Below are 23,812 nucleotides of genomic sequence, written 5' to 3'. Positions count from 1 at the left end.
TATTTCCGTTTCCGGCAATATTTCCGATTCTGGTAATATTTCCATTTCCGATAATATTTTCCGATACGTACCATGTTTCCGTTTCCGGCAACATCTACGACTTGGATAATATTTATATTTCCGATACGATCCATATTTCTGTTTCCGGCAATATCATCGTTTCCGGAGTATTCATTTCTTGCCTGTGACGATCTCAGCTCCCACTGAAACCAAGATCCGTCGATTCCGAATATCCATAGATGGAGTATTTAATGCCATTAAATACTTGATCCGTTTACGTACTATTTGTGTGACCCTACGGGTTCAGTCAAGAGTAAGCTGTGGATTAATATCATTAATTCCACTTGAACTGAAGCGGCCTCTAGCTAGGCATTCAGCTCACTTGATCTCACTGAATTATTAACTTGTTAATTAATACTGAACCGCATTTATTAGACTTAACATAGAATGCATACTTGGACCAAGGGCATTATTTCCTTCAGTGTATATTTTGGCATGGCACCTTTTAACTCAATTTTTTAAGTTTGGAACTTAAGGCTCTTACTATGTTGGTTAGATTAAGTGAACTAAAATCCTTAATCATGCAACATAATCAAGCTTTGATCTCATGCATTTTAAGACATATTTAAAAGCAATAAATAACTTAAAACATGCATAAGATAAATGTGATCTAGTATGGCCCGACTTCATTTTGAAGCTTTACCTTCAAAGTCCGTCTTGAAAATCTCCGTGGGAGGCACCATTTTCTTCAAATAGGATAAGCTATAATTAAAACTAATTACAACTATTTGATGGTACGCAGACCATATTTGAATTGAAAAACAACTTTGGTACTTTAGACCAATTACATTCAAATTAATGGTACGCAGACCATATTTTCTATCCTATTTGGGCCATACTAGTCACTTCATAACCTGCAAAACAGTACATATACAATATATACCATTCACCCATTCATTATCATGAATGGCCCACATAGCTGGTTAGTAAAACACATTATGCATCACATAAACATTTGCAGCAATTAATCAAGGGCACCAATAATCTACAAATTATTCAGTCCTTATTAATTCTAATCAAGTTGTTTTAACCTTAAGGATTTGTAGACCTAATCAAGAGTTTATGACTAAAAAGGGCTCCCACTTAAACCAATAAATTCATATGCTTTACTAATTTTAAACATAAAAATGTATTTCTAGTCTAACCGGAAACATACAAATTTAATTAAAATTTAAAGCTCATATAAATTTATAATTGAATCCAAAAGTTTAATTTAATTTCAGTCGTATTTAATTCATGATTTTAATTTTAGTAAAATAATTAGAATAAATAAAATTTATTATAATTACAATATTCAAAATTAAAATCCAAGAAAATAATTTAAACTATTAATTTTAAAATTAATTAAAATTACGTAAACTGAAAATTTCAAATTAAAATTTCAAAACGATCTAATCGCAACGCAACAATCCCACGCAACGCACACCCATGGGCCACACGCACACAGCCATCGCTGGCCATGTGCGCGCAGCCCATGCGCTGCGCTCGCATCGCTGCTGCTCACCATCGCAAGACATCACGCGAGCTGGTGCTCGCTGCGCGCGGCAGCGCTCGACGCAACAAGCATGATGCCGCAGCCCATCGCTGGGCGCAGCGCTCGTCGCACGTCGCAACAAGCAAGCTGCTTGCCATCGCTGGGCGCAGCGCTCGTCGCACGTCGCAACAAGCACGCTGCACGCCATCGCTGGGCGCAGCGCTTGTCGCACGCACAATAGCGCTCGCTGCGCGCGAGCGATCGATGCTGGGCGTAGCACTGGTGGCACGCGAGCTTGCCCTCGCTGCGCGCGAGGCTCCGCACGCTTGCGCGAGGCAGTGCGCGCTGTGGCGCAGCTCGCTTGTTGCCCACACGCGACTGCTCGTGCCTTGCTCTCGCCCTCGCCCATTCGCCCATTGCACACAGCCCACGACACAAGGCAGGGCTGCTGCCTTGTGCTCGTGCACCATGGCCTTGCTCATTGCATTCGTACCGCATGGGCGACGAGCTCCCTTGCTCGTCGTCACATGCCCGCACTATACAACACCCCTTAAGGGAAACACGTAGCGTCCATTGCTTTGTGCGTGCAAGTTATATGAGCGAATCGCATAAAAATTTAAAATTTATATTCAAAATTAATGACAAATTAATAAATAATATTAATTTCATAATTTTAGGGCAAAAAATCGAAAATTTATTATTTAATAGATTTCCGATTAAATGGATTCAAGTCTAGGTCATAAAAATTTAAAATTTAACATAAATTTACAATTTTTATGGTGGTTTTTAATCATAGGTATCTAATTAAATTATAACTAATTATGAAAATCAAATTAATTCTAAATTATTCCAATTTTCAACAAATTAATCATAATTACAAATTAGATTGCATAATTAACAAGGCTAGGCATTCAAACTTGTTAAACATATACAGTAGGTCAATCAAAAATTCAAGATTTATCAACAAGAATCGCAAATATTTAATTTAACATCTTAAATTTACGAAATTTTGCATTCGAAAAACTAAAACCTCCGAAAAGTCATAGTTAGGCTTCGAATTTGAGAATTCTGGGTTCTGCCGAAAAATATTCTTTTTGTCAAAATTTTAGAATGCCTTTTACATGTGGATTTGACACAAAAATCACTCGATTTGGATGATTAACGAAGAAACTGCCGAAAAACTGCGTACGTATAATTAAATAAACGCAATTTGCAATTAATTAACAATTACGAAAATTAATCACCCCTTTTAATTCTTGCAAATTTGTAATATTTAACCATGTTCATGCAATTTAGATTATGAAAATAATAAGAGGCTCGTGATACCACTGTTAGGTTATGATACATATGACAATTCATAAATCATGCGGAAAAACCATAAAGCCAGGAAAACATATTATTTACACATAATCATTTAGCATAGTTTAGATGCATACACTTTGTTGCGTGCCTTCCCTAGCTGCGCCCGAACCGAACAAGAACAAGTCTTTAGGACTCCAAGTGTCGTCCCTCCGTAGATAGTCCACAGCACGTCCGGATCCGCCTTAAGCTTGACCAACTAGGATCGCCCTTAAGGTACTTGGAATTTTCGGCTAGTATAGGCAATTGTATGACTGAATTTTTGCTCTAAAAATCACTTTGAATACTTGAATACTCTATACAAAATAATGACCATAGGCCTTTATTTATAGAGGTATGGAAAGGGAATCGTAATCCTATTAGGATACGAATTAATTAAACTAGAATCCTAATAGAATTCTTATTTAATTAATTCATCCTTTTAGGTTTAGGAATTTAATCATTAGTCGAAACCTGATAGCTTTAGGATTCGTATAGCACACCAACACACACGCTCGCACAGCAGCCCACGAGGGGCGCCATGCGTGCGCGCGCAGCCTGCGAGCTCACAGCCCCATTGCCACGAGGCCCACACGCTGCCGCAGCGTTGGCGCGCGATGGGCCTGCCTTGCGGTGGGCCTGGCGCAGCCTTGGCTGGTGCGTTGTGGCGCGCTGGCTTGCTGGGCGATGGCCCGGCTTCGTGCTGGGCCTTCGTCTGGCAGGCCTCGTCCGATGCTAATTTGTACGATACGCTTCCGATTAATTTTCCGATTCCGGAATTCATTTCCGATACGAACAATATTTAATATTTCCGATTCCGGAATTAATTTCCGTTTCGATCAAATATTTAATATTTCCGTTTCCGGAATTATTTTCCGATTCCGATAATATTTCCGATTCTGACAATATTTCCGTTTCCGGCAATATTTCCGATTCCGGCAATATTTCCATTTCCGATAATATTTTCCGATACGTACCATGTTTCCGTTTCCGGCAACATCTACGACTTGGATAATATTTATATTTCCGATACGATCCATATTTCCGTTTCCGGCAATATCATCGTTTCCGGAGCAATCATTTCTTGCCTGTGACGATCTCAGGTCCCACTGAAACCAAGATCCGTCGATTCCGAATATCCATAGATGGAGTATTTAATGCCATTAAATACTTGATCCGTTTACGTACTATTTGTGTGACCCTACGGGTTCAGTCAAGAGTAAGCTGTGGATTAATATCATTAATTCCACTTGAACTGAAGCGACCTCTAGCTAGGCATTCAGCTCACTTGATCTCATTGAATTATTAACTTGTTAATTAATACTGAACCGCACTTATTAGACTTAACATAGAATGCATACTTGGACCAAGGGCATTATTTCTTTCAATTAATTCCATTTGAACTGAAGCGGCCTCTAGCTAGGCATTCAGCTCACTTGATCTCACTGAATTATTAACTTGTTAATTAATACTGAACCGCATTTATTAGACTTAACATAGAATGCATACTTGGACCAAGGGCATTATTTCCTTCAGATTTTGACATAAAAAGACGTCCAGAAAGAACACATTCATACCTTGCAATCAACCTGTTCCTTATCCGCAGATTCATCGTTTTCCATCACCCTCTGTGTAGCAGAACCGGCGCATTCTTCCTTCGTCTTTGCCTTAGCACCCTACAACAATGGCGGAAACCAATTACAAATTAAAAATTTTTTTAAAAAAAATCTTCTTTTTTATCTTAACATATCAACTCATTTCTGTAATGAAAGGGAGTCTTGAGTGAGTCTTGGATTATCAAACTCACTTCAAGACTTGGTATAATCTTTTACCACATTATCCCAAGATTTAGGCTTGAGACTCACCTCAAGACTCCCTTCAAGACTTGGGATAAACACACCCTAATATATTTTATTTTATTTTGTTAGCACTCAGTTCACCTTTAGGGCTAATTTGGATTCGGAGAGTTCTGGGTAGATATGTTTCAGTCCCCGTTCAATTGTTGTTGCGGGCGAATCGAACACGAGTACTCCCTACCAAGTTCAGCCCCAATCACCACTGAACCAATAAACAAATGGTAGATAGGCACGTTAATATACTTGCTGGACTGCTTCGTATTTTTTTGAACAAGCATGACAAAGCACCCTAATTTATTTATTTCTTGGCTAAATTGGTAGGCGTGTACGTGATTTAACTCATGTAAGTGTTGCCATAGTTTTTGAACGATGGTTTCTACTTCGTATTTAATATTGGGTTATTGAATTTATTGGTATTAATACGGAGTATGCATTAATACGATGGATTGTGTTATAGTCGCGCATTTCTTATGAAGGTAAAAAACATTAAATCGTGTGATAGATGCATGTGGTGATTTGATCATGGGAGTCAGAGAAAATCTGTTATGCAATTTGATCTCTTTTTTGCATGCTTTGGTTTTCACATTTCAGATGTGTTTGCAAATACTGGTATTCTATGCTCGACAGTCCTGATTTTATTGATATGCACTTCCAAAGGAGCCGAAACTGTCATCTCTATCCTCTTAAAGATGTTGAAATCTTACATGTTAATAACTCTAGATTAGTACATGAATATCGGCATTATCTCATTCCAATGTACCGCTTGTATGATCCATACCCTTGATGGAGTTATGAGAGACACATATTTGCCCTTGCTCGATCATGAGGATCTGTTAGACCGATTGTCTACATGAAGACACCTAACCCGTGTATCCCTTATATAATGGGTAGCATGAATGGTCGAAAGTGTTTGGAGATGGAAGCTGTTGGTTCTATCAATGGACTAGTTTGCCTTGCATTTAACTATGGGACTTGTGTTATCATATGGAACCCAACTACAAGGAAATATTATCAAGTTCCAGATCCACTGATACCTTATCAAGGCTACTCCTTCGGCTTTGCTGAGCACAATGGCCACAAAGTTAGGTTTCACCATTCTACTTAAACTGGCATTACTCAGGTATATTTCCCGTCTTTGGATTTACGGATTGTGATTTTTTTTTTAAATAGGACTTCATACTTTATTATTGTGGATATCGTAAACTCATGCTTTTAACAGTTTATCTCTACAAGTTCGTAAATAACATTGTTAATTTAAAGGCTATGAACTATATTATATGTCATCTGAAAACTAGAGAAGACGTTGAGTTTTGACTATTAATTTAAATAGTGTAGGATATGAAATTCATACCAGGCCACTAATTCAGTACTAAGTATTAATTATGTGATACTTATTGTTTCTAAAATAAACTTATTTATGTGTGAAAATTTCGTAAAAAAACTTAATTTACTTGAACTTATGTTATATGAACTTAACTGAATTTATCTGAACTTATTTTTTATGAAATAAGTCAAAATAAATCGAACATATTAGAGCCCATTTTTTTGGACGCAACTACGAAGATATTATATTAGATTAGCCTGTAGGCTCCAACTTAAGCTTGACACAAAAGGGCGTCGACCATAAAAACTTATAGCCCATATTAACAACATTAGTAGTCTTACCTATACTCCCAACATACTTACCAAAGAATCTAACAAAAACTTCACTTATCACCCTAACTAAACCATTGATTTCCCATCCAGCTAGGTGAAAGGTCTGACTAACACCATTACTCGCTGATTTCCACAATGCTAGCTTCTCGGACCTTTCATCACTTAATTTCCTTTGATCTATAGTTTCCAGCAAGATCTTCAAGGATAAGGTATCGGTTTCAACCTACAGCTTCCTAACACCATACTCTTTAACCAAGGTAAGTCTATCTCTTATTGCATGTAATTTTGCTGCCAGTGGAGTAATTATAACATTATATTAGAAACCAAGTACCATACGACCTTCTGAACACTCCACTACCTCCAACAATATTCAAGGCTTTCCATGCACCATCCGTATTTAGCTTCAAGAAATCATAAGAGGGAGCTTTCCAAGAATTCATCAACCTGTCAGCTAAACCCATCTTTCCTTTTCCTTTTCCTTTTCCTTTGCCCTGCATAATATGATTAGTGGCCGCATAATCCACATAAAAAGAGTTAAAACTGAGAGAACATTTCTCATTTTGAATTCAAAAGTTTCCATATTTCTAGCTCTCCAAATATGGCAAATAGTAACGTAGAAAAGGACCTTCCAATCCATATGTTGAGATAAATTGAAAAGAATTCAGTCAGACCAGTTAAGATTGAAAAAAGAAATTAAGTTTATGGATTTTGTAATATTAATTCCCTAGAAAATAAAGTTTCATATGATACCTGACTCACAAAATTCTCTAAAAAGGTGCAAATGATTTTCACTTTGTAAACCACATCTAACACATACCGAAGAGAGATTTGGAATAAAAAAAGAGATCGATCTTTTCAGCAACTTGGAGAATTTCATGAACACAATTTCAAAGCAGCATTTTGTATTTGAAATGACACTTAACTTTCTAAAGCACTTTTCAATTAGCACATAGAGTACCAATTAGGCACACATAGAGAAAAGTAAGCAGTTTTTATATTAAAAGTCTTCATTGTTCGAATAACTCCATTTTATGAAATCCTCTTGGTTATTGTTCTTTGACAAGGGAGTTGCTAAAATCAAATTCTGAAATCTAGTGTCTTTATAAAAATAAAAACAAAAATCAACAACTTGGTATTTAAAAAATGACAATCTAGCCTATTATGTGAGCCTTTTTTCCCATTCTTGAAACTAAAATTAATTCATCGATAAAATGTTACACAATATTTATAAATAGAGATATGAATTTAGAAAATACATAATAAATTGAATCAGATGATACTTATCTTCACTAAAACTACGATTATTGCACATCAAACATCTTTTTATGTCCACTTTCATATCATCGTGTTTCATACAACACCTTCAGCGAGAGATCTATCTATAATATTGTAGTCGTAGATATGGTTTCCATCTTTACCAACATTTTTATGTTCGAATAACTCCATTTTATGAAATCCTCTTGGTTATTGTTCTTTGACAAGGGAGTTGCTAAAATCAAATTCTGAAATCTAGTGTCTTTATAAAAATAAAAACAAAAATCAACAACTTGGTATTTAAAATGACAATCTAGCCTATTATGTGAGCCTTTTTTCCCATTCTTGAAACTAAAATTAATTCATCGATAAAATGTTACACAATATTTATAAATAGAGATATGAATTTAGAAAATACATAATAAATTGAATCAGATGATACTTATCTTCACTAAAACTACGATTATTGCACATCAAACATCTTTTTATGTCCACTTTCATATCATCGTGTTTCATACAACACCTTCAGCGAGAGGTCTATCTATAATATTGTAGTCTTAGATATGGTTTCCATCTTTACCAACATGAAATATATAAGGACTAAATTAGAAGTCTTACCATACATAACTTTCTTACCCTACTAAAACAAAAAGTATAATATAGCTGGAATATGTGGGTAAATAGTTTGTACTAAAATTTGTCGGTTGTTCTTAAGTTAAAAAAAATATGCTATTCCCACTAGGCTATGACCAAGACATTTAAAATTTTGTCACAAATAACTTAGACAACTTCATGATTCTAAATTCTAAGCAATTGCATCTCGATCTATTACAAAGTATATGGGCCAACTATTTAAGAGCTTGAAATCCACCTAAAAGATCCATATCACCCTTACTTTTTTTGTACTACTAAATACATATTGAAAAACGTATGTTGTACCTTTTCCGTTTTTAAAAACTGCAACACTTACGCTTTGACTATCATATTTATCAAGACACGTTTTTGCCAATTTGTTTTTAATTTTTTTTAAAAAACACATTGCGTGCATTTAAATTCAGTAACTATGACACTACTATGTAGTAAGCAACGCCAGATAAAAAAAATATCGGTTTTCAAGACAATTATTTTAAAAAACCAATCAACTATTCAAACCCCATGGTTTTGATAGATGGACTCAAAATAGACTCTGACATATCGCTTATTTTCCAAGTCGACTCCAATTTACGGACATGTCAAAAATTGACTCGATCCAACTGTAGTATAACCATAATCTGATTATCGTAGCAACCCAAATATTATGCATTTAGTTCATACGAATGGATAGCGGTGATCACCTGTCCATAGGACCAGACCGGGCTGCCCGGAAATTGGAATTTTGATAATTAAAGAACTGGAGACTAGACTAGGCCCCGAGCGGGAATAGAAAACCGGTAAAATATCCAGACCGGGCGGTTTTAGACTGGTTTATATATTTTAAAAACAATTATATAAAATACGGTAAAAACAGAAAATAAACATCGGAAACTAATTGTTAAACATCTTTTTGTATAGCTTAGACTCCGTTCTATTGGACTTATTTTGACTGAGCTTATATTATCTGTACTTTTCTGAACTTAACTGAAATTTTCTTAAATTATTTTATCTGCAAAAAAACTTATTTTGCATGAAATAAACTTATATGTGTGTGAAATTGTCTGGAAATAACTTATTTTTGTTGAACTTATATTATTGAACCTATTTAAACTTATTTTGTTTGAAATAAGTCAAAACAAGTCGAACATAATAGAACCTTAATATAAAATATATCATGATATAATAATATTTTTAACATATTAAATGAGAAATCAACTTTTTGGTGACTCATACGAAGTGTACAATATAACCGACTAAAAACCCGATTTGAAGGATGTGATTCCCATAACAAAAACAAATTTATTAGCCCACCCGCGAAGACAACCAAGAAAAAGCCCAAAAGCTTACACCCTTTCCTTCACAATCTGAAGGAAGGAAAAACCCCTAAAAGAACCAAACTTCTAAAACCCTCTCATTCCGTTTTATGGTGCGAGGCTAAAACCCTTGGTTCCCGTCGTCATTTTCCCCCAATCTTGTTCTTCAAATCGCCAAAAATGGCATCAGTAGCTCTGCGAAACCCTAATTCCAGACGACTTATTCCTTCTTCCTCTCACCAAATCCACTTCTACTCCAACGCTTGCCGTGCTCTTCTCTCTCCTAGCTCATCCACTTCCTCCATTGCCGAACAGCTTTCTAGAAATGAGCCCGTTTCTCTGTCCTCTTGGTGCCGATCTATGGCTACCTTCACTCGAACGTATGATTTCTGTTACTTTTTGTGCTTGATTCTAAAATGTCTGTGTGTTTATGTTGAATTAGTGTTGAAATGATCTGACATTAGTTAGAGAAATTGAAATTTAGTTGAGTGTTGATGAATTATTTGTATTGTCGTGTTTTTCGTTTCAAGATCAAGTATGGATAGTTCATCATGCTTTATTTAAAATTTTATGGAGATATGTAATTTTTGTTGAAATGATTTGATTCATTGGTTCAAAACTTGCTCGAAATGAATTGGATTTACGATTGACCAAGTCTTGAGAATTTTCTTTTTCCGGCTTGTTTTGGCATTTTTGTTAATTATGGAGGTTTACTTATATTATTTTGTTGTAATGACTTGACAGTCAGTACCATAATTTGTGGGATTTCAATTGGAATTTTTAATGAACTCATTGACTGCATTTGTAATTTCTCTGCTTGTTTTGTTATGCATTTCATGTATTGAATTCGCCATTGCATAGTTTTTTGGGTATCGATATACTGAAAATCACTCTATCCTGTTAGTATATTACCTAAGGTTACTCTATTATCGGTTTTAGATATTTTTTCTAACCTGGAAACTGTCTGAGGTCAAACCAAACCAACATCAGTAATACTGACCTGAGAAAAAGACTTTGGGTATTAGTTATAGATTGGTATTTTACCATTAATTGGATACTTATGATGATACGTTTTGTAGATCATCTTTTCAATTTTAGAAATGTTTGGAATACAACTCTAGAAATTAGAGCAATTAGGTTCATGTGCCACAAATGGTAAATTTCATGAAATTTTCTTTACGGAACCCTAACATACCTCAGTTTCACTGCACATAGAGGCATTAGCTAACTCCTGTGGACCAAATAGTCCTCCATGCCACCACATGCTCACAAGCTGTTAACTTAGTTCTGTGATAAAAACTGCATGAAGGTTTTCCTGTTTTGCTTCTTGTGTTCGCACCTTTCCTTCTGTTAAACTGTAGGGTTCTCAAGTGATTTTTTTTTCTTCGACGGAACAGAAAGCCTCATGTCAACGTAGGAACTATTGGACATGTTGATCATGGGAAGACAACATTGACTGCCGCAATCACAAAGGTGGATTCAGCTAGTACTTTTATATCTATTATGATGGTTCATTTCTTGTGATTTGTTTGATGCTTCATTTATTCCTCCCTTCGCCTTGCTATTTCTTGTGCTGGATCTTTTTTGGGGATATCTTTCTCCTCTAAAATAGGATGTGAATTGTGTTATTAGATGTTAAATGGTGTTGTATTATTTTACAACTTGTGATCTTTGCTTGGTCAGGTTTTGGCAGAAGAAGGGAAAGCCAAGGCTATTGCATTTGATGAAATTGACAAAGCCCCTGAAGAGAGGAAGAGAGGGATCACTATTGCAACGGTTAGCAGTTTGCTTGTTATTAATGCTTTGTTTTACTAGACTGGAAAATATCTGTGCTTCAGTATCAAAACAAATGAATCTTCTTATTAACAGGCACATGTGGAGTATGAGACTACAAAGAGACACTATGCTCACGTTGATTGTCCCGGACACGCTGATTATGTCAAGGTAAGTAGTTTTATTCTTAGTTTAATTTTATTTTAACTTTTTTGTTGGGGGGGGGGGAGGATTTTGCCTGGAAACATACGATGCTGCACCTTAGCTATAGACCAGTGCTGGATGGTCGACTGATGGGTCTTGGAGTTGATCTTACTTGGATCATGTTTTGAGTTCAACTTGGCCAGTTTGAGATTGCAGTTGTTATAAAGAGAGGGGTGAAGTTTGATTATTAACCATCTTAGCATGAAAACTCATTTGTGCAAAATTCAACCTTGTCTTGGCGTCTTTGTGCCGTAAGTAGGCGCAACAACATTTTTAAAGGTTTTTTCTGGAAGTTCTGTATACCACTTCTTATGTTCAACGAGGACAGATTTGTCTTTGCACATCTGCTAGCCACTTCAGTTTATTCTTGACTTCTTGTATATCTTATTGTTGTGATTTCTTACTACCAAAAAACCCTTGGGAAAACTATTATACCATGGAATTCTATGATGAATGCTTTCCTCTTGCTGGTATTGCATGTGGTTTACTCTGCTACTTTGTGTCAAACAGTGAAATGCCTCTTAGTAGAGGGCTTTGGAGTTTATTTTTTTAATCGCTCATACTGCCTGATATCAACTTCCACCCGTATTGTTCAGGAGTTCATATATAAGGTCTATTCCATTTTTCCGTTCACACACTAAGATTTTATTTTCTGATTTGCAGAATATGATTACTGGAGCTGCTCAAATGGATGGTGGTATTCTTGTTGTGTCTGCTCCTGACGGGCCCATGCCGCAGACCAAGGAGCATATTCTACTTGCACGCCAGGTGCGTCAATAACTGTTAGAATATCTGCATTTGTGCAATATATGCTGGGCTGCATCCTCTCTCCCCATCCCATTTTCTCTCTAGTCCATATCAGGTAGTGCATTCCATGTTTTTTTGCTTGTATTGTTGCACATTTGATGTGAAATTGTCCAAACAAGCCATTCATAACAAGAAGAAAATTGAGGAAGAGAAAAAAGGCTAAAGTTTGGGTTACTTTGATAAGCCTTTTGGGTTATTTTGATATCATTGGTACAAGTCCCAGAGATGGAGTTGCTCATAAGATGCAAATTGCTGAAACACAAATTCACAATTATGACTTAAGGGTCTAGTAAAGATGCTGGATTCTTGGTCTATGTATAGAATGATCCTCACTTGAAAGAAAATAAAAGGCCAGAGGAGAACACGCACTTAGAATCTTGTGAGGTATATAGGTTTTGGTAAATCACTTCTCTTTGTGATTTTATTTTATTTCCTCCGCCTCGTATAACCAATCACGTTGACTTTTATACAGAGATTAAGGATAGTGAAAAATTAGAGAGAAAAAGGTGGGTGGGTGTGGACCCAATGCTGAGAAAGGTGAAGATAACTTACTTAAAGGGATACTGTTTATTATGGGACATTTAAAAAAGTTTTATGTAATCAATGGGAAGACGGGAGTAGATCCTAGCATATTCAGCTATTTACATGTTTATAATTTTTCTGTACTCATTTTCAATGTAGGTTGGTGTGCCATCATTGGTTTGTTTTTTGAACAAAGTGGATGCTGTTGATGATCCGGAGCTGCTTGAGTTGGTAGAAATGGAACTCCGTGGTAAGTTTTAATCTTTTAACTATTATAACATGGAGGATAGGTTTGGTTTTGATTAATGTATTAGCTATTTTCTTTAACATGACTTTGTTTGTCTGTTTATTCAAAAATTTTGGGGGCATTCAGAACTTCTCAGCTTCTACAAATTTCCTGGGGATGACATCCCTATTGTTAGGGGCTCAGCCTTGTCTGCCTTACAAGGGACAAATGACGAAATCGGGAGGCAAGCTATCTTGAAGCTTATGGATGCTGTCGATGAATACATTCCTGACCCCGTCCGTGTTCTTGACAAACCTTTCTTGATGCCGGTTGAAGATGTTTTTTCGATTCAGGTATACAGGACTTGTGTCTGTTTTTATCCGTAGAATAAGCCAGTTCTTAGCATGTGCCTTGTTATTCATTGTCTGTATATGACTCCATAGTTGCTCAATGGTGAGGAAGCTGATCTTCTTCGATCTCAAATGGGCTGATTGGATCCCAATATTGCTTAAAAACCAAAATTGTTATTCTTAACATAGAGAGCATGTGAACAGTGAGGATGTACTTACTATTATCATATTATCTAAGTTTTAGGGTAATCTTTTTTTTTTTTTTTTTACTATGAAGGCTATGGGTAATATTTTGGGAGACCAGCTGGCATTATTTGCTATGCTTATCTTCTTTGAAAACTGAAGTTTGTTGCTGAAATCTCTTGCTGTAGATATGAATTGACGTTTTTAAATAATTATAATGGTGAGTGGACCCACATTTGCGAAGCTGTAATATGTTATTCTCTCTTAATACAGGGACGTGGAACTGTTGTGACTGGTCGTGTTGAACAAGGCATGATCAAAGTCGGAGAGGACGTAGAAATTTTGGGTTTAATGCCGGTACAGTTGGAACTTGTTGCTATGCTTGCTTTTTATAATATGATGAGCTGTATATGCTTGCTTTAGACCTTAAACTATTTATGCTTTACTCACTTTTACTTGTACAGTGTTTATTTAGACGTTACCTACCCTTCAAGCTTTAACTAAATTTGTTTTGAACCTACTGTTTACACCACAGGGTGGTCCTGTGAAAACTACAGTGACTGGTGTGGAAATGTTTAAGAAACTGTTGGATCATGGTCAGGTAATTGTTTGAAACTATTCTAGAAATTTGCAAATCGACATATCTTGTCTGGTGTGTAAACTATGTTTTCTACATGTATGTATTCTAGGCTGGCGACAACGTGGGTCTCCTTCTGCGTGGTCTAAAGAGGGAAGATGTACAGCGAGGGCAGGTACATTGATTTCTTCTGCTTGTTAATGGAGATTCTGTTTTCTAGTAACTCAGATTCTCACCTCATCCTCTGCTTTAAATTTATTTCCACTATTTCAATCGGGTTTTCATTTCTAGGTAAACAAAACTAATTTTGAATGAACAATGTGTGCTCTGTGGTAGTTTCACGAATGTTGAAAAGTGGATTTCTGGCTTTCATTTGTTTGGTTGTAGTCTTTATGGTTTATGAAGGAATAAGATCCAGTGTAGGAGACCTTACAAGTATCTGACAATCAATATGGTTATACTTAGAGGATAACTATACGTCTATACAGCTATTCATAAGTCAAGGATAAGGTGATGAAATCATACTCATGAGAGCATGGATGCTTGGCCATTTATATAATAATATCTTAATCACTCAAGTGGGGTGGAATCATACTCATGAGGGCATGGATGCTTGGCCATTTATGAGGTACATGAGAAGCAAAACAACTATAACAAAATCTTAATAACTCCAGTGGGGTTATACTAAAGATGGTAATTTAATTCCCAACGTCTCAAAGGGAAAATTACTTTCAAAGACAAAGTACTGGATGGATAAGGAAAGAGACCAGTTCAAGTACTGGTTGGATAAGGAAAAAAATTATGAAGTGAATTTGACGCTTTTTATATGGCTCAATTAGCTGCTTGTCATCGTCATTTCTGTTTTGCTTGGGGTTTAATATCTGAATAACCTGAACTTAAGACCTTAGTGACTCTGTATAGGTACATTGTAAATATCTAGAAAATATGAATAAGCTGCTTATACTAATATCCTAAACAATTAAGTCATGAAATAATTTTCCTGATTTATATTTTGATATGTTTTATTTTGCTTGCCCTGGTTATCCATTTTCATTATGCCTACTTTTATTGGTTCATTTTTCTATAATGATTGTTGAAAAGATAACATCAAAGGAAGCTCTGTCATATCTTTTTCTCCATTCGTTTAATACTTATGTCTATTAAAGTTCTTCCACTATATTATTTTACTTTCGTTGCAAACACATGAACGTATATCCCATCCTTCATTTGTTTGACCTTTGAACTTCCCTCTAAAGGACCTGTAAGAATAGTGAAATGCTTTGAACTTGTTATGGTTTCTCATGAAGTACTATAAAATTCTTTCTTTTTTCGTAGAATGCAAGTTAAAGTTGTTTTTACAAATGCATAACTTCGGATTGTGCTTGAAACTGAATTAGTATGCCACTATTAATGCCCTATATTTCTTGGTTAATTTAGGTGGTTGCTAAACCAGGAAGCTGTAAAACATTCAAAAAGTTTGAGGGGGAAATATATGTTCTCACCAAGGATGAAGGTGGTCGTCATACACACTTCGTCACCAACTATAAGCCTCAGTTTTATTTGAGAACAGCAGATGTTACTGGAAGCATTATTCTGCCAGAAAGTTTAAAGATGGTATTGCCTGGTGACAATGTGTCTGCTACTTTTGAATTGATAGCACCTGTCCCTCTTGAACCAGGTATGTGAAGTTCTTTAGTAGAATTCCATAAATCACGGTCTTGGTTTAGTTTGGTCTGGCCTGGTCTAAGGATGTAGCTTCAATACTCAGTGTCTATTTTTGTTGATAAAATGGTTTATCACTTTATCTTCACATCTCATTGGCTTTGGTCTATATTGAGCTGGCCCTAGATTCTAACTTTAGCAATTCTGTATTTGTCTGTAGTAGAATAACTGTGAAGGTCCAGGACTCCAGGGTGAAAACTCTAGTTACTCCCTCTGTCCCTTGTTTGCCATGCACCAAATGTGCTTTGTTAAGAGTTCGGTTGAGTGGAATTAAGAAAGACAAAAGTGATGGGACCAAATGTTTCACAATAAAGTTGTGGCCCCCATGATCATTTTATGGGGACAATCTTTTAGAGACAGACCCAAAACGGAAAATGGGGCAAACAAAAATGGGATGGAGGGAGTAGGTAGTAAGACAAAATATTGTTGTGCTTTGAACTTCTGAAAACAGTGATCTGTGACAAAAAGTGAATCTTGAAAGTTGCTTCCCCCCCCCCCCGCCGAATCCCTCCACACCTACCTATCTCTTTCCTTTCCCCATCTTATCTTTCATTTTCCCCTTGGAAGGTAGGCTTTTCACTTGAGTTTGGGAGAGTGACCGTCATTGAATTAAGTATAAGATGTTGTCTCGGAAGTAATTGTTAGGGGCTTGATAGAAGGCTTTTCACTTGAGTTTGGGAGAGTGACCGTACTTCAATCAAGTATAATATGTTGTCTTGGAAGTAGTTGGTAGGGCTTGATAGAAGGATGTCAAAGTAGATTCATCTCTCTTTATTTATACGTAGATGTGTAATGGGAATTGTCATGTCTTGCAACGTTGGTCTTAGAAGTCTGGTCATCGTAGTAAGAACAGATGATGTGATATTTGATCTCTAATAAACGTTTACTTGAAAAAGTTCCCAACGAGAGCTGGGATGGTGGGATGTAATTGAGCAACGTGTTCAGTACTTGACCAGTCCTGGTTATAGTTTTTTTTCGAATTTGAGGTTAGTTACCTGTGGAGAACCTAGCAATAATCAAAAGAGAAATTCAGCATAATCCTGTGACAGATGGAGTCAATTGCTAATGCTCTTGACAAATTTCCTCTCCAAAAAAAAAAACCCTAGATGGTTTGGTTCTACTCTTTGTTCATCTTTGTCAGCGTTTTTTTTTTGGATTCGGATGATATTCACAGATTCTAGCACTAACTCATTGTGTACAAACAGGGCAAAGATTTGCTTTCAGGGAGGGAGGTCGAACAGTTGGTGCTGGTGTGGTGACAAAAGTTATTAGCTAGATGTGGCATGGTTGACATAAAGAAAGTTCAAGTTGGATATTACGCCAGGGATACTGTTGTTTTTGAAGACGAGTCTTGATCCTTGTACTTTTATATTGACATGCAAAGTAATAGGAATCATTTAAAATGAGATAGAATTGATTTCTTTATCAAGCAAATGTTCACCTTGTAGTTCACAAGAAACACTCATAATTCAACCTTTTTTGATGGTTGAGTAAATAATTTTCTTGGTGTTGCACAATTTTTACCATTGGCTTGGTCAATAGTTTTTTCTTTTTGTATGTTAAACATAGAAATAAACTTGACTTGGTTTCCATGTTGTGGTTTGTTTGTTTGTTTTTTTTTCCCCCACAATGCTTATACAACGGACCTGGTAGGCTGCCTGACCAGTGTACACCCAGAGGCTGGCACAACGTCCTCTGTCGTGAATAGCTTCCCAGAAATCAGACTCTTAAATCTTGGTTTCGTCCACAACTTCTACATTGGTTCATGTGTGTCATAGGTTAGAGTATGAATTCCGTATGCTTTCACGGTGTTTGGCACCAATTCAATTGTGTGCAAACATAACAGAATTTTACCCAACCTGAAAACGAGAACACTAATGCTTTGAAACGGGTGGAGTATTTGAAGTACTTCATATAGCCTTGGATTTACTTTTTTTTTCCTCCATTGGTTAAAAACCGGTACTTGGTAACCGCTATATTGAAACGGGTGGAGTATTTTGAAGTACTTCATATACTCGTATCACATGTTTTATTTTGCAAATCATATTTTTACATAATGAAGAATTACGAATAAAAAAATTAAAAACGAAATTGCACTAGAAAAAGAAAAGCCAATATTATTGGCTCAAAGCCCAAATACTAGTTTAAAATTTTATACGGAGTAATTAATTATTTTTTCAATAATCAAAACCCAATACCAATTACTTTTTTATAAAGTGGGGAGGTTTTTAAACACTTCATCGTCTAAAATGATAAAAGGCGGGAAAACATATCAAAAAATGGCGCTAAAATCCCAAACTACAACTTCCCTCATAAAAACCCTCTCACCTGTCGCCTCCCTCCATCTTCATCTTCATCTTTATCTTCATCTTTCTACATTTTCTCTCTCCTCCATTTTCTTTCTCTAAAGAAAACAAGATGATGTTCAGTCAAAGCCAGTACGACAATGGATTCTCATCTTCTCAATTCACTCAATCTGATTCCACACCGTCTCCTTCTAAGGTAAACTCTATTCATTTTCTCTTCGAAATTTTCTTTGCCCCCTATAATTTTTCACTGATTTTAATTTATTTTAATTTGTGGAGCAGAATAGCTATCAGCAGGGAACAATTCCGTTAACAGTGAAGCAACTTAGCCAAGCTTCACTCTCCTCCACCGACGAAAAATCCTGTTTTAACCTCGACGGCGTTGACGTCACCAACGTACTCCTTCTTCATTGCTACGTTTTTTGCAATTGATTAGGGTTTTTCTTTTGATGTGATCGAATTACTTGTTATTATGATTGTGACGAATGTTGTTGAAGAACTTTAATTTTTGTGTTCATTTGTAATTGGTCTAGGGTTCTTTCTAGATGTGATCGAATCAAATTGCTCGTTGTTGTGTCTTGCTTGTGATAAATTATGTTGAAGAACTTATTTTTTTTGGTTGATTGAATTATGGAATTAGTAGTGAATTTTGGAATCGCTTATTTCGGTCCGGTCTACTATGAGAAGGTTCACATGATATAGTTGGTGCTTATACTGCTTTTGTAAATTCGATTATTGTTTTGAAATTATTTTTGAGACATCGGTTGGTAACAAGAACAAATTAAACCTTAGGATCGATGAAGTGATTAGCTAATATCTTGGATTCGGATAATACTAGGTCAATTTGATGTTCTTGGTCAAAGGCTTTGATCATAAGTTTATCTTGTATTGAGTTATGAAGAGTTACTAACTTCTTATAATATATGTGGTCTTGGCAAAAGAAAGTTTCTGGCAAACAAAAAACGTAGTAATAGACATCAAGGGTTAAAGTGAAAATGCTTTGAGGATTGAAATCAAATGTGATCTATTGTTTTGTACTCCGTATTCAAGTGTGTATATATCAGGACATTTACAGACAGTAAATCTTGTAATTTCAAGTCCTTGCATGTGGTTTTTTTTTGCTGAGTTTTGATCTTCCTGTTCCTTTCTTAGACGGTGTTATAGAAGTTTTTTGGTAGACCCCCTCCCCCGTTTCCTGTCTTTTCTCGTTCAGATGTGCGCTTATGGATGTCTGTGTTATGGGAAGGGGATTGTCACAATAATAAGCCGATAAAGTGACAAGTTTGGTGTTGGGGCTGTTTAAGGGGTTTTGTTTTGGTGCAAGGTGATATTGTCATCTGTTTTTTTTATAATTACTTGTTCTTTTGCTGATGTTTGCAACAGCTGAGTTTGTGTTTGTGTTTGGTTTGTTATTTGTTGGGTTCAGGTCAAATTGGTGGGAATGATATTTGATAAAACAGAGAAAGTGACTGATGTTTCGTTCACCCTTGATGACGGTACTGGACGTATGGGATGTAGAAGATGGTAATTCCCCATTCCATTGGTTTGCTTTTGTAATATACATGTTCTTGAATATGTTAATAGTTTGAGTGATTTTCAACATGAAGATGAAACAGTGGTTTTCAATTTTAAGATTTGATCTCGATGCTTTGATTGGTATTATTTCTTTAAATGAGGTTTATGTTTGAAATGAATGGCGTGTTGGCAATTATAGAATATCTTTGCTTTCTCTACTTTGATTCAGTTGGGATATCTGGATTTTATTGATGTCAAAGATCTTGTATTTCTTTTGTGCTTGCCTTGTGATTATTTTACATTTTTTGTTCAATTTCTGTGTCCAGGCTCAATGAAGCTTTTGATAGAAAGCAAATGGAGGTTATAGAGTAAGTTCTTGACTTGAATACTGCTGTGTTTGCCACTTTGCTTGTTTTCCTTAATGACTGATGGTGAGGTGGTGTTGTTTGTTACAGAGAAGGAATGTATGTTCAGCTTGTTGGTCACTTGAGGAACACCAGAGGCAACACAGAAATAGTTGTCTTTAGTATGAGGTCTCACTTAAATTCCAGTTTTTCATATTCCTTAATATTTTCACTGATACTAAATGATGATACCACCTTTTAATCGATTGATGACTGGACAACTTTTGTTACATGGAAAGTTATAGAAATCTTGCTCTGTTGTTTCAAGTGTAGATTATCTTTAATCATTTTGATGTTAATTACTACATCTTAAAAGATGCATGTTTGTTGTTAGTCCTTTGGTTTGTGATAGAGTATCAGTAGTAGGTTATGCAGCCATGCAGGCACCAAATTGTTTTTGTAAATGTTGCTGATTATCATGATTGTTCTTGTTATTTTTGTCTTTATGGATTCTGATAACTGGTATGGTTCTACCATTAGTTCTAGGTTTGGTGATATTGTTATTGAAGTCCCTTCCCTCTTGACTTCAGTCCTTTTTTGCTTGGGTACCCAACATGGAAAATTGATCAAGATATTCATCATAGTTTGATGGCTATATGGTAAACTAAGCTTGGGATTTTGTGTTTTCAGGCCTGTTAGTAATTTTAACGAGGTTACCCACCATCATGTAGAGTGCATTCACCAGCATATAGTACACCAGAAGTTACAGGTAGAACTATTTTTTTCTCCCACCAAATTTGCTTCCATGTTCAAGAAGATTGAATTTGCACCAAAATTATTCACTTTGGATTTGCTCATTTCTTCTCAACAGAAAGGCGAGTCCCTTCCTCAGAGTCAGACAATGGACGCATCACATAGCACCCCGGTCAAAGTTGAATCCAATGGAATTCACTCGTCTCCAACTAATCAGGTAAGCTTGAGACGCTAATTGCTGTTAACAGTTTGCAAGCTCTAACTTTTCATTCACCTTTCTTATTTACATTTTCCTACTACAGTTCCCTATGCAGATGAGTGTTGATGGGTTAAAGGACATTGAGCAGAGGGTGATTGAGTATTTGCAACAATCTTCAAGCCTGTAAGTTGTGGATCACCTTACAAATAATTCTCTTTTCATTTTTTGGTCTGCATTTTTCCTTGTCCAAATAGATGTTATTTGGTAGCATGTTTCTTTACAACTTGAATGAATTGTGTTATAGTTTTAGGCTTCTGTGCAAATTAAAGTCTCCTCTATACTTCTTCATGCCTGATCTACATCAGTTCAATGTATGCTGATTTGACTGAAACCTTGCATTAATTTAGGGCCGAAGAAAAGGGTGTACACAGGGATGAAATTGCTCGGCATTTGAAGCTATCTGTAGACAAGATCATGTAAACCCTTCTCTATATCTATTGTTAAATCTCCCAAAAAAAAAATCCATTTCCTACTATAAACACATGAGCTGTTGTTTTCTTGCTTCTCTCAGGGAATCCATCACATGTCTGGAGGACGAAGGCTTAATATACTCTACAGTCGATGAATTTCACTTCAAGTCAACTGCTGCTTAAAAAAACAAACCATTTTGACAACGAGGACTAGCTAGAACACGCTTCTAAAGCTTGGAATCTAAATCTGTTCTGTTATTACTGTATTAGTATTGACTTAAATCAGTTCATTCTCATATCCAGTAGCATAGGCTTTCGTTTCATAGTATTTTGGTAAGTATGGGAATTGCAGCTATATGTATATGCTGGCTTTCGATTAAAAGCTGTATAAGTGGTAAGTTGAGGGCCTTGTAGTACTTTACTACGGTGTTCTCTAAATTGAAAAATGGATATCATTAGAATTTGTTCTTCGTTTGTATTGTAATTTTGCTCGTTTTGGTATGTTGTCAATTGTATATTTTCGTTGTAACTGTGGAATTGGATGTATGTGTATGCATTTAATCAGAAGCACATGATGAAGGTTGCTCCTATCAGTAATGGGATTTCTTGAAGCTTGATAAAAAAAAATTGGCAACGAAGATATTCATTATGGTTTGAAGATCTTCATAATCAAAAGTAAAACATGATTAATGTTCTTGTCATTTGTCAAGGCGTGATAAAACAACAGGAAATAAGAACTAAAGCAGGGAAATAATTTCCATATACCTAAAAGTGAACATGGTATCCGCTTTTGCGAATGGTTAGTAACTCAGTGGACACTGGACAGTGATGTATAGAAAATTGTGCTTATAAGGTATGCGTTTCACATTGACGCTTAAATAAATTTAAAGGTCTCAAACATATTATTCTTATTCATCACGAATCTTATCTTTTTTTAATTTTTTGATTAAAAGTATGAAGTTATAGTCTTCAATTAACCAAAATAAGTGCAATTATAATTTATAAATCAGTTGAAATTAGTTTAGAGATGCTCCATGATAGTGAAAAGGCAAAAGGGTCGCTCTTTTGCCACCTCAACTCAACTCAAATATCACCTTCCCAAATTAAAGAAAAGGATAGTGCAAATGCAATCGTTTTCATGGACGTTACATAAGCAGTGTTCTGGTTCTTGTAAATGATATGGAAATGGAAATGGAAATGGACCACAATTACAGTTGGATTCACAAATATCCTATATGGCTATATGTAATGTAAGTAACCACAAAAGTTAGTTTTTAGCTTTTTAATCCAATAAATGAATTGCTGGGCCCATCATCTTGTTCTTTCTATTCCCGGTTGTGGATTAAACAGAATAATGTTTTATTTTATTTTAATTTATTAAATTGAAGCGGGTTTTCGTTATTTGATTGGTCCACTCACATGTGACATGTATAGTGCAAACATGATTCATCCTAAATAGGCATAGTTGATTAAAAATTCACCAAAAAATATGAATGAGAGTGAAAATGCATAACTATTGCGGGTGTAAAATGGTAATATTAAAACAAAGTAGAAACTGATAAAAGTGATAATCATACCAATAACATAGTTACCAATTTTTTTTACAAGGACTTATACAATGAATTATAAATCAAATAGTTCACGATGTACAAAATTAATACACTACTTAATCTTCGGGTGCTGCCCAAGAACCTTACACACCTGAAGTTATTAAGATGAGGTTTACTCGCTCTTACAAACCAATACAATACAAAGCTTTGAAAACCATAGAGATATAAGAAGTCTTGTTTGTTGGCCCTTGAAGGCTTGAACATTGGACCATCTTGCACAAACTCATTCTCTTTTCCACTAGACATGTAGCTTGGGCAAAGAACATTGAGGAGCCAATGTAAACCCGTGGAACTTAATGGACGAAGAAAGAAATTGAAGGACAATAAATTCACGAAAAGGTTGAACATACAATGTGGGTAGAAGCTCACAAATAAATATGAGCCACCAAAGATGATTCAATAGCCTCTTGAGTAGGTAGAAACTAAAACTAGTCTATCAGCACGCTAAGAACTCCCAAAAATTGCATTTGGAGAGCAGTTTTCAGATGTAGAAGGAATTTGAAGAGAACACAACTCCTCACAACCTAGGTTGACTGACATATTTACCATCTTACCTCTTCTTTTGTGTTTTTGAGGGAAGCTTACCTCTTCCTATTAAGAGGTGTTTATTTTTGTTTACTTACTTCTACTTTGTTTCTATTTTTTAAAATGCATTTAATCACATTAC

General features: G+C 35.8%; 2 protein-coding genes across 2 annotated transcripts; both read left to right on the top strand.

The window, feature by feature from the left end:
* The first annotated feature begins 9,643 nt into the window (after positions 1-9,643).
* On the top strand, positions 9,644-17,540 carry LOC110799848 (elongation factor Tu, mitochondrial). The gene is made up of 12 exons (XM_056841901.1): positions 9,644-9,964; positions 10,982-11,057; positions 11,268-11,360; positions 11,454-11,528; positions 12,225-12,329; positions 13,050-13,140; positions 13,264-13,469; positions 13,923-14,006; positions 14,185-14,250; positions 14,339-14,401; positions 15,664-15,904; positions 17,154-17,540. Exons 1-12 carry the CDS (start codon positions 9,765-9,767, stop codon positions 17,222-17,224), a joined length of 1,371 nt encoding a protein of 456 aa, XP_056697879.1. The 5' UTR covers positions 9,644-9,764; the 3' UTR covers positions 17,225-17,540.
* Positions 17,541-18,277: 737 nt separating this feature from the next.
* Positions 18,278-22,019, top strand: LOC110799857 (replication protein A 32 kDa subunit A). Its single transcript, XM_022005126.2, has 10 exons — positions 18,278-18,450; positions 18,537-18,650; positions 19,681-19,778; positions 20,096-20,137; positions 20,225-20,302; positions 20,804-20,882; positions 20,985-21,083; positions 21,169-21,248; positions 21,473-21,541; positions 21,637-22,019. The coding sequence occupies exons 1-10, from the start codon at positions 18,367-18,369 to the stop codon at positions 21,716-21,718; spliced, it is 825 nt and encodes a 274-aa protein (XP_021860818.1). The 5' UTR covers positions 18,278-18,366; the 3' UTR covers positions 21,719-22,019.
* Positions 22,020-23,812: the final 1,793 nt, after the last annotated feature.

This window comes from Spinacia oleracea, chromosome 1 (genome assembly GCF_020520425.1).
Source record: "Spinacia oleracea cultivar Varoflay chromosome 1, BTI_SOV_V1, whole genome shotgun sequence".
In the NCBI taxonomy this organism is placed as follows: Eukaryota; Viridiplantae; Streptophyta; class Magnoliopsida; order Caryophyllales; family Amaranthaceae; genus Spinacia; species Spinacia oleracea.
The sequence above is the reverse complement of the archived record's forward strand: the minus strand, read 5'-3'. Positions and strand labels throughout refer to the sequence as shown.

Bases quoted from the DNA above. Each gene is read 5' to 3' on its own strand.
- LOC110799848 (XM_056841901.1), top strand. From the start codon at position 9,765: ATGGCATCAGTAGCTCTGCGAAACCCTAATTCCAGACGACTTATTCCT. The intron at 11,361-11,453 runs GTTAGCAGTTTG...TCTTATTAACAG, and splicing joins GAGGGATCACTATTGCAACG to GCACATGTGGAGTATGAGAC. The intron at 12,330-13,049 runs GTGCGTCAATAA...TTTTCAATGTAG, and splicing joins ATATTCTACTTGCACGCCAG to GTTGGTGTGCCATCATTGGT.
- LOC110799857 (XM_022005126.2), top strand. From the start codon at position 18,367: ATGATGTTCAGTCAAAGCCAGTACGACAATGGATTCTCATCTTCTCAA. The intron at 19,779-20,095 runs GTAATTCCCCAT...TTCTGTGTCCAG, and splicing joins CGTATGGGATGTAGAAGATG to GCTCAATGAAGCTTTTGATA. The intron at 20,883-20,984 runs GTAGAACTATTT...TCTTCTCAACAG, and splicing joins TAGTACACCAGAAGTTACAG to AAAGGCGAGTCCCTTCCTCA.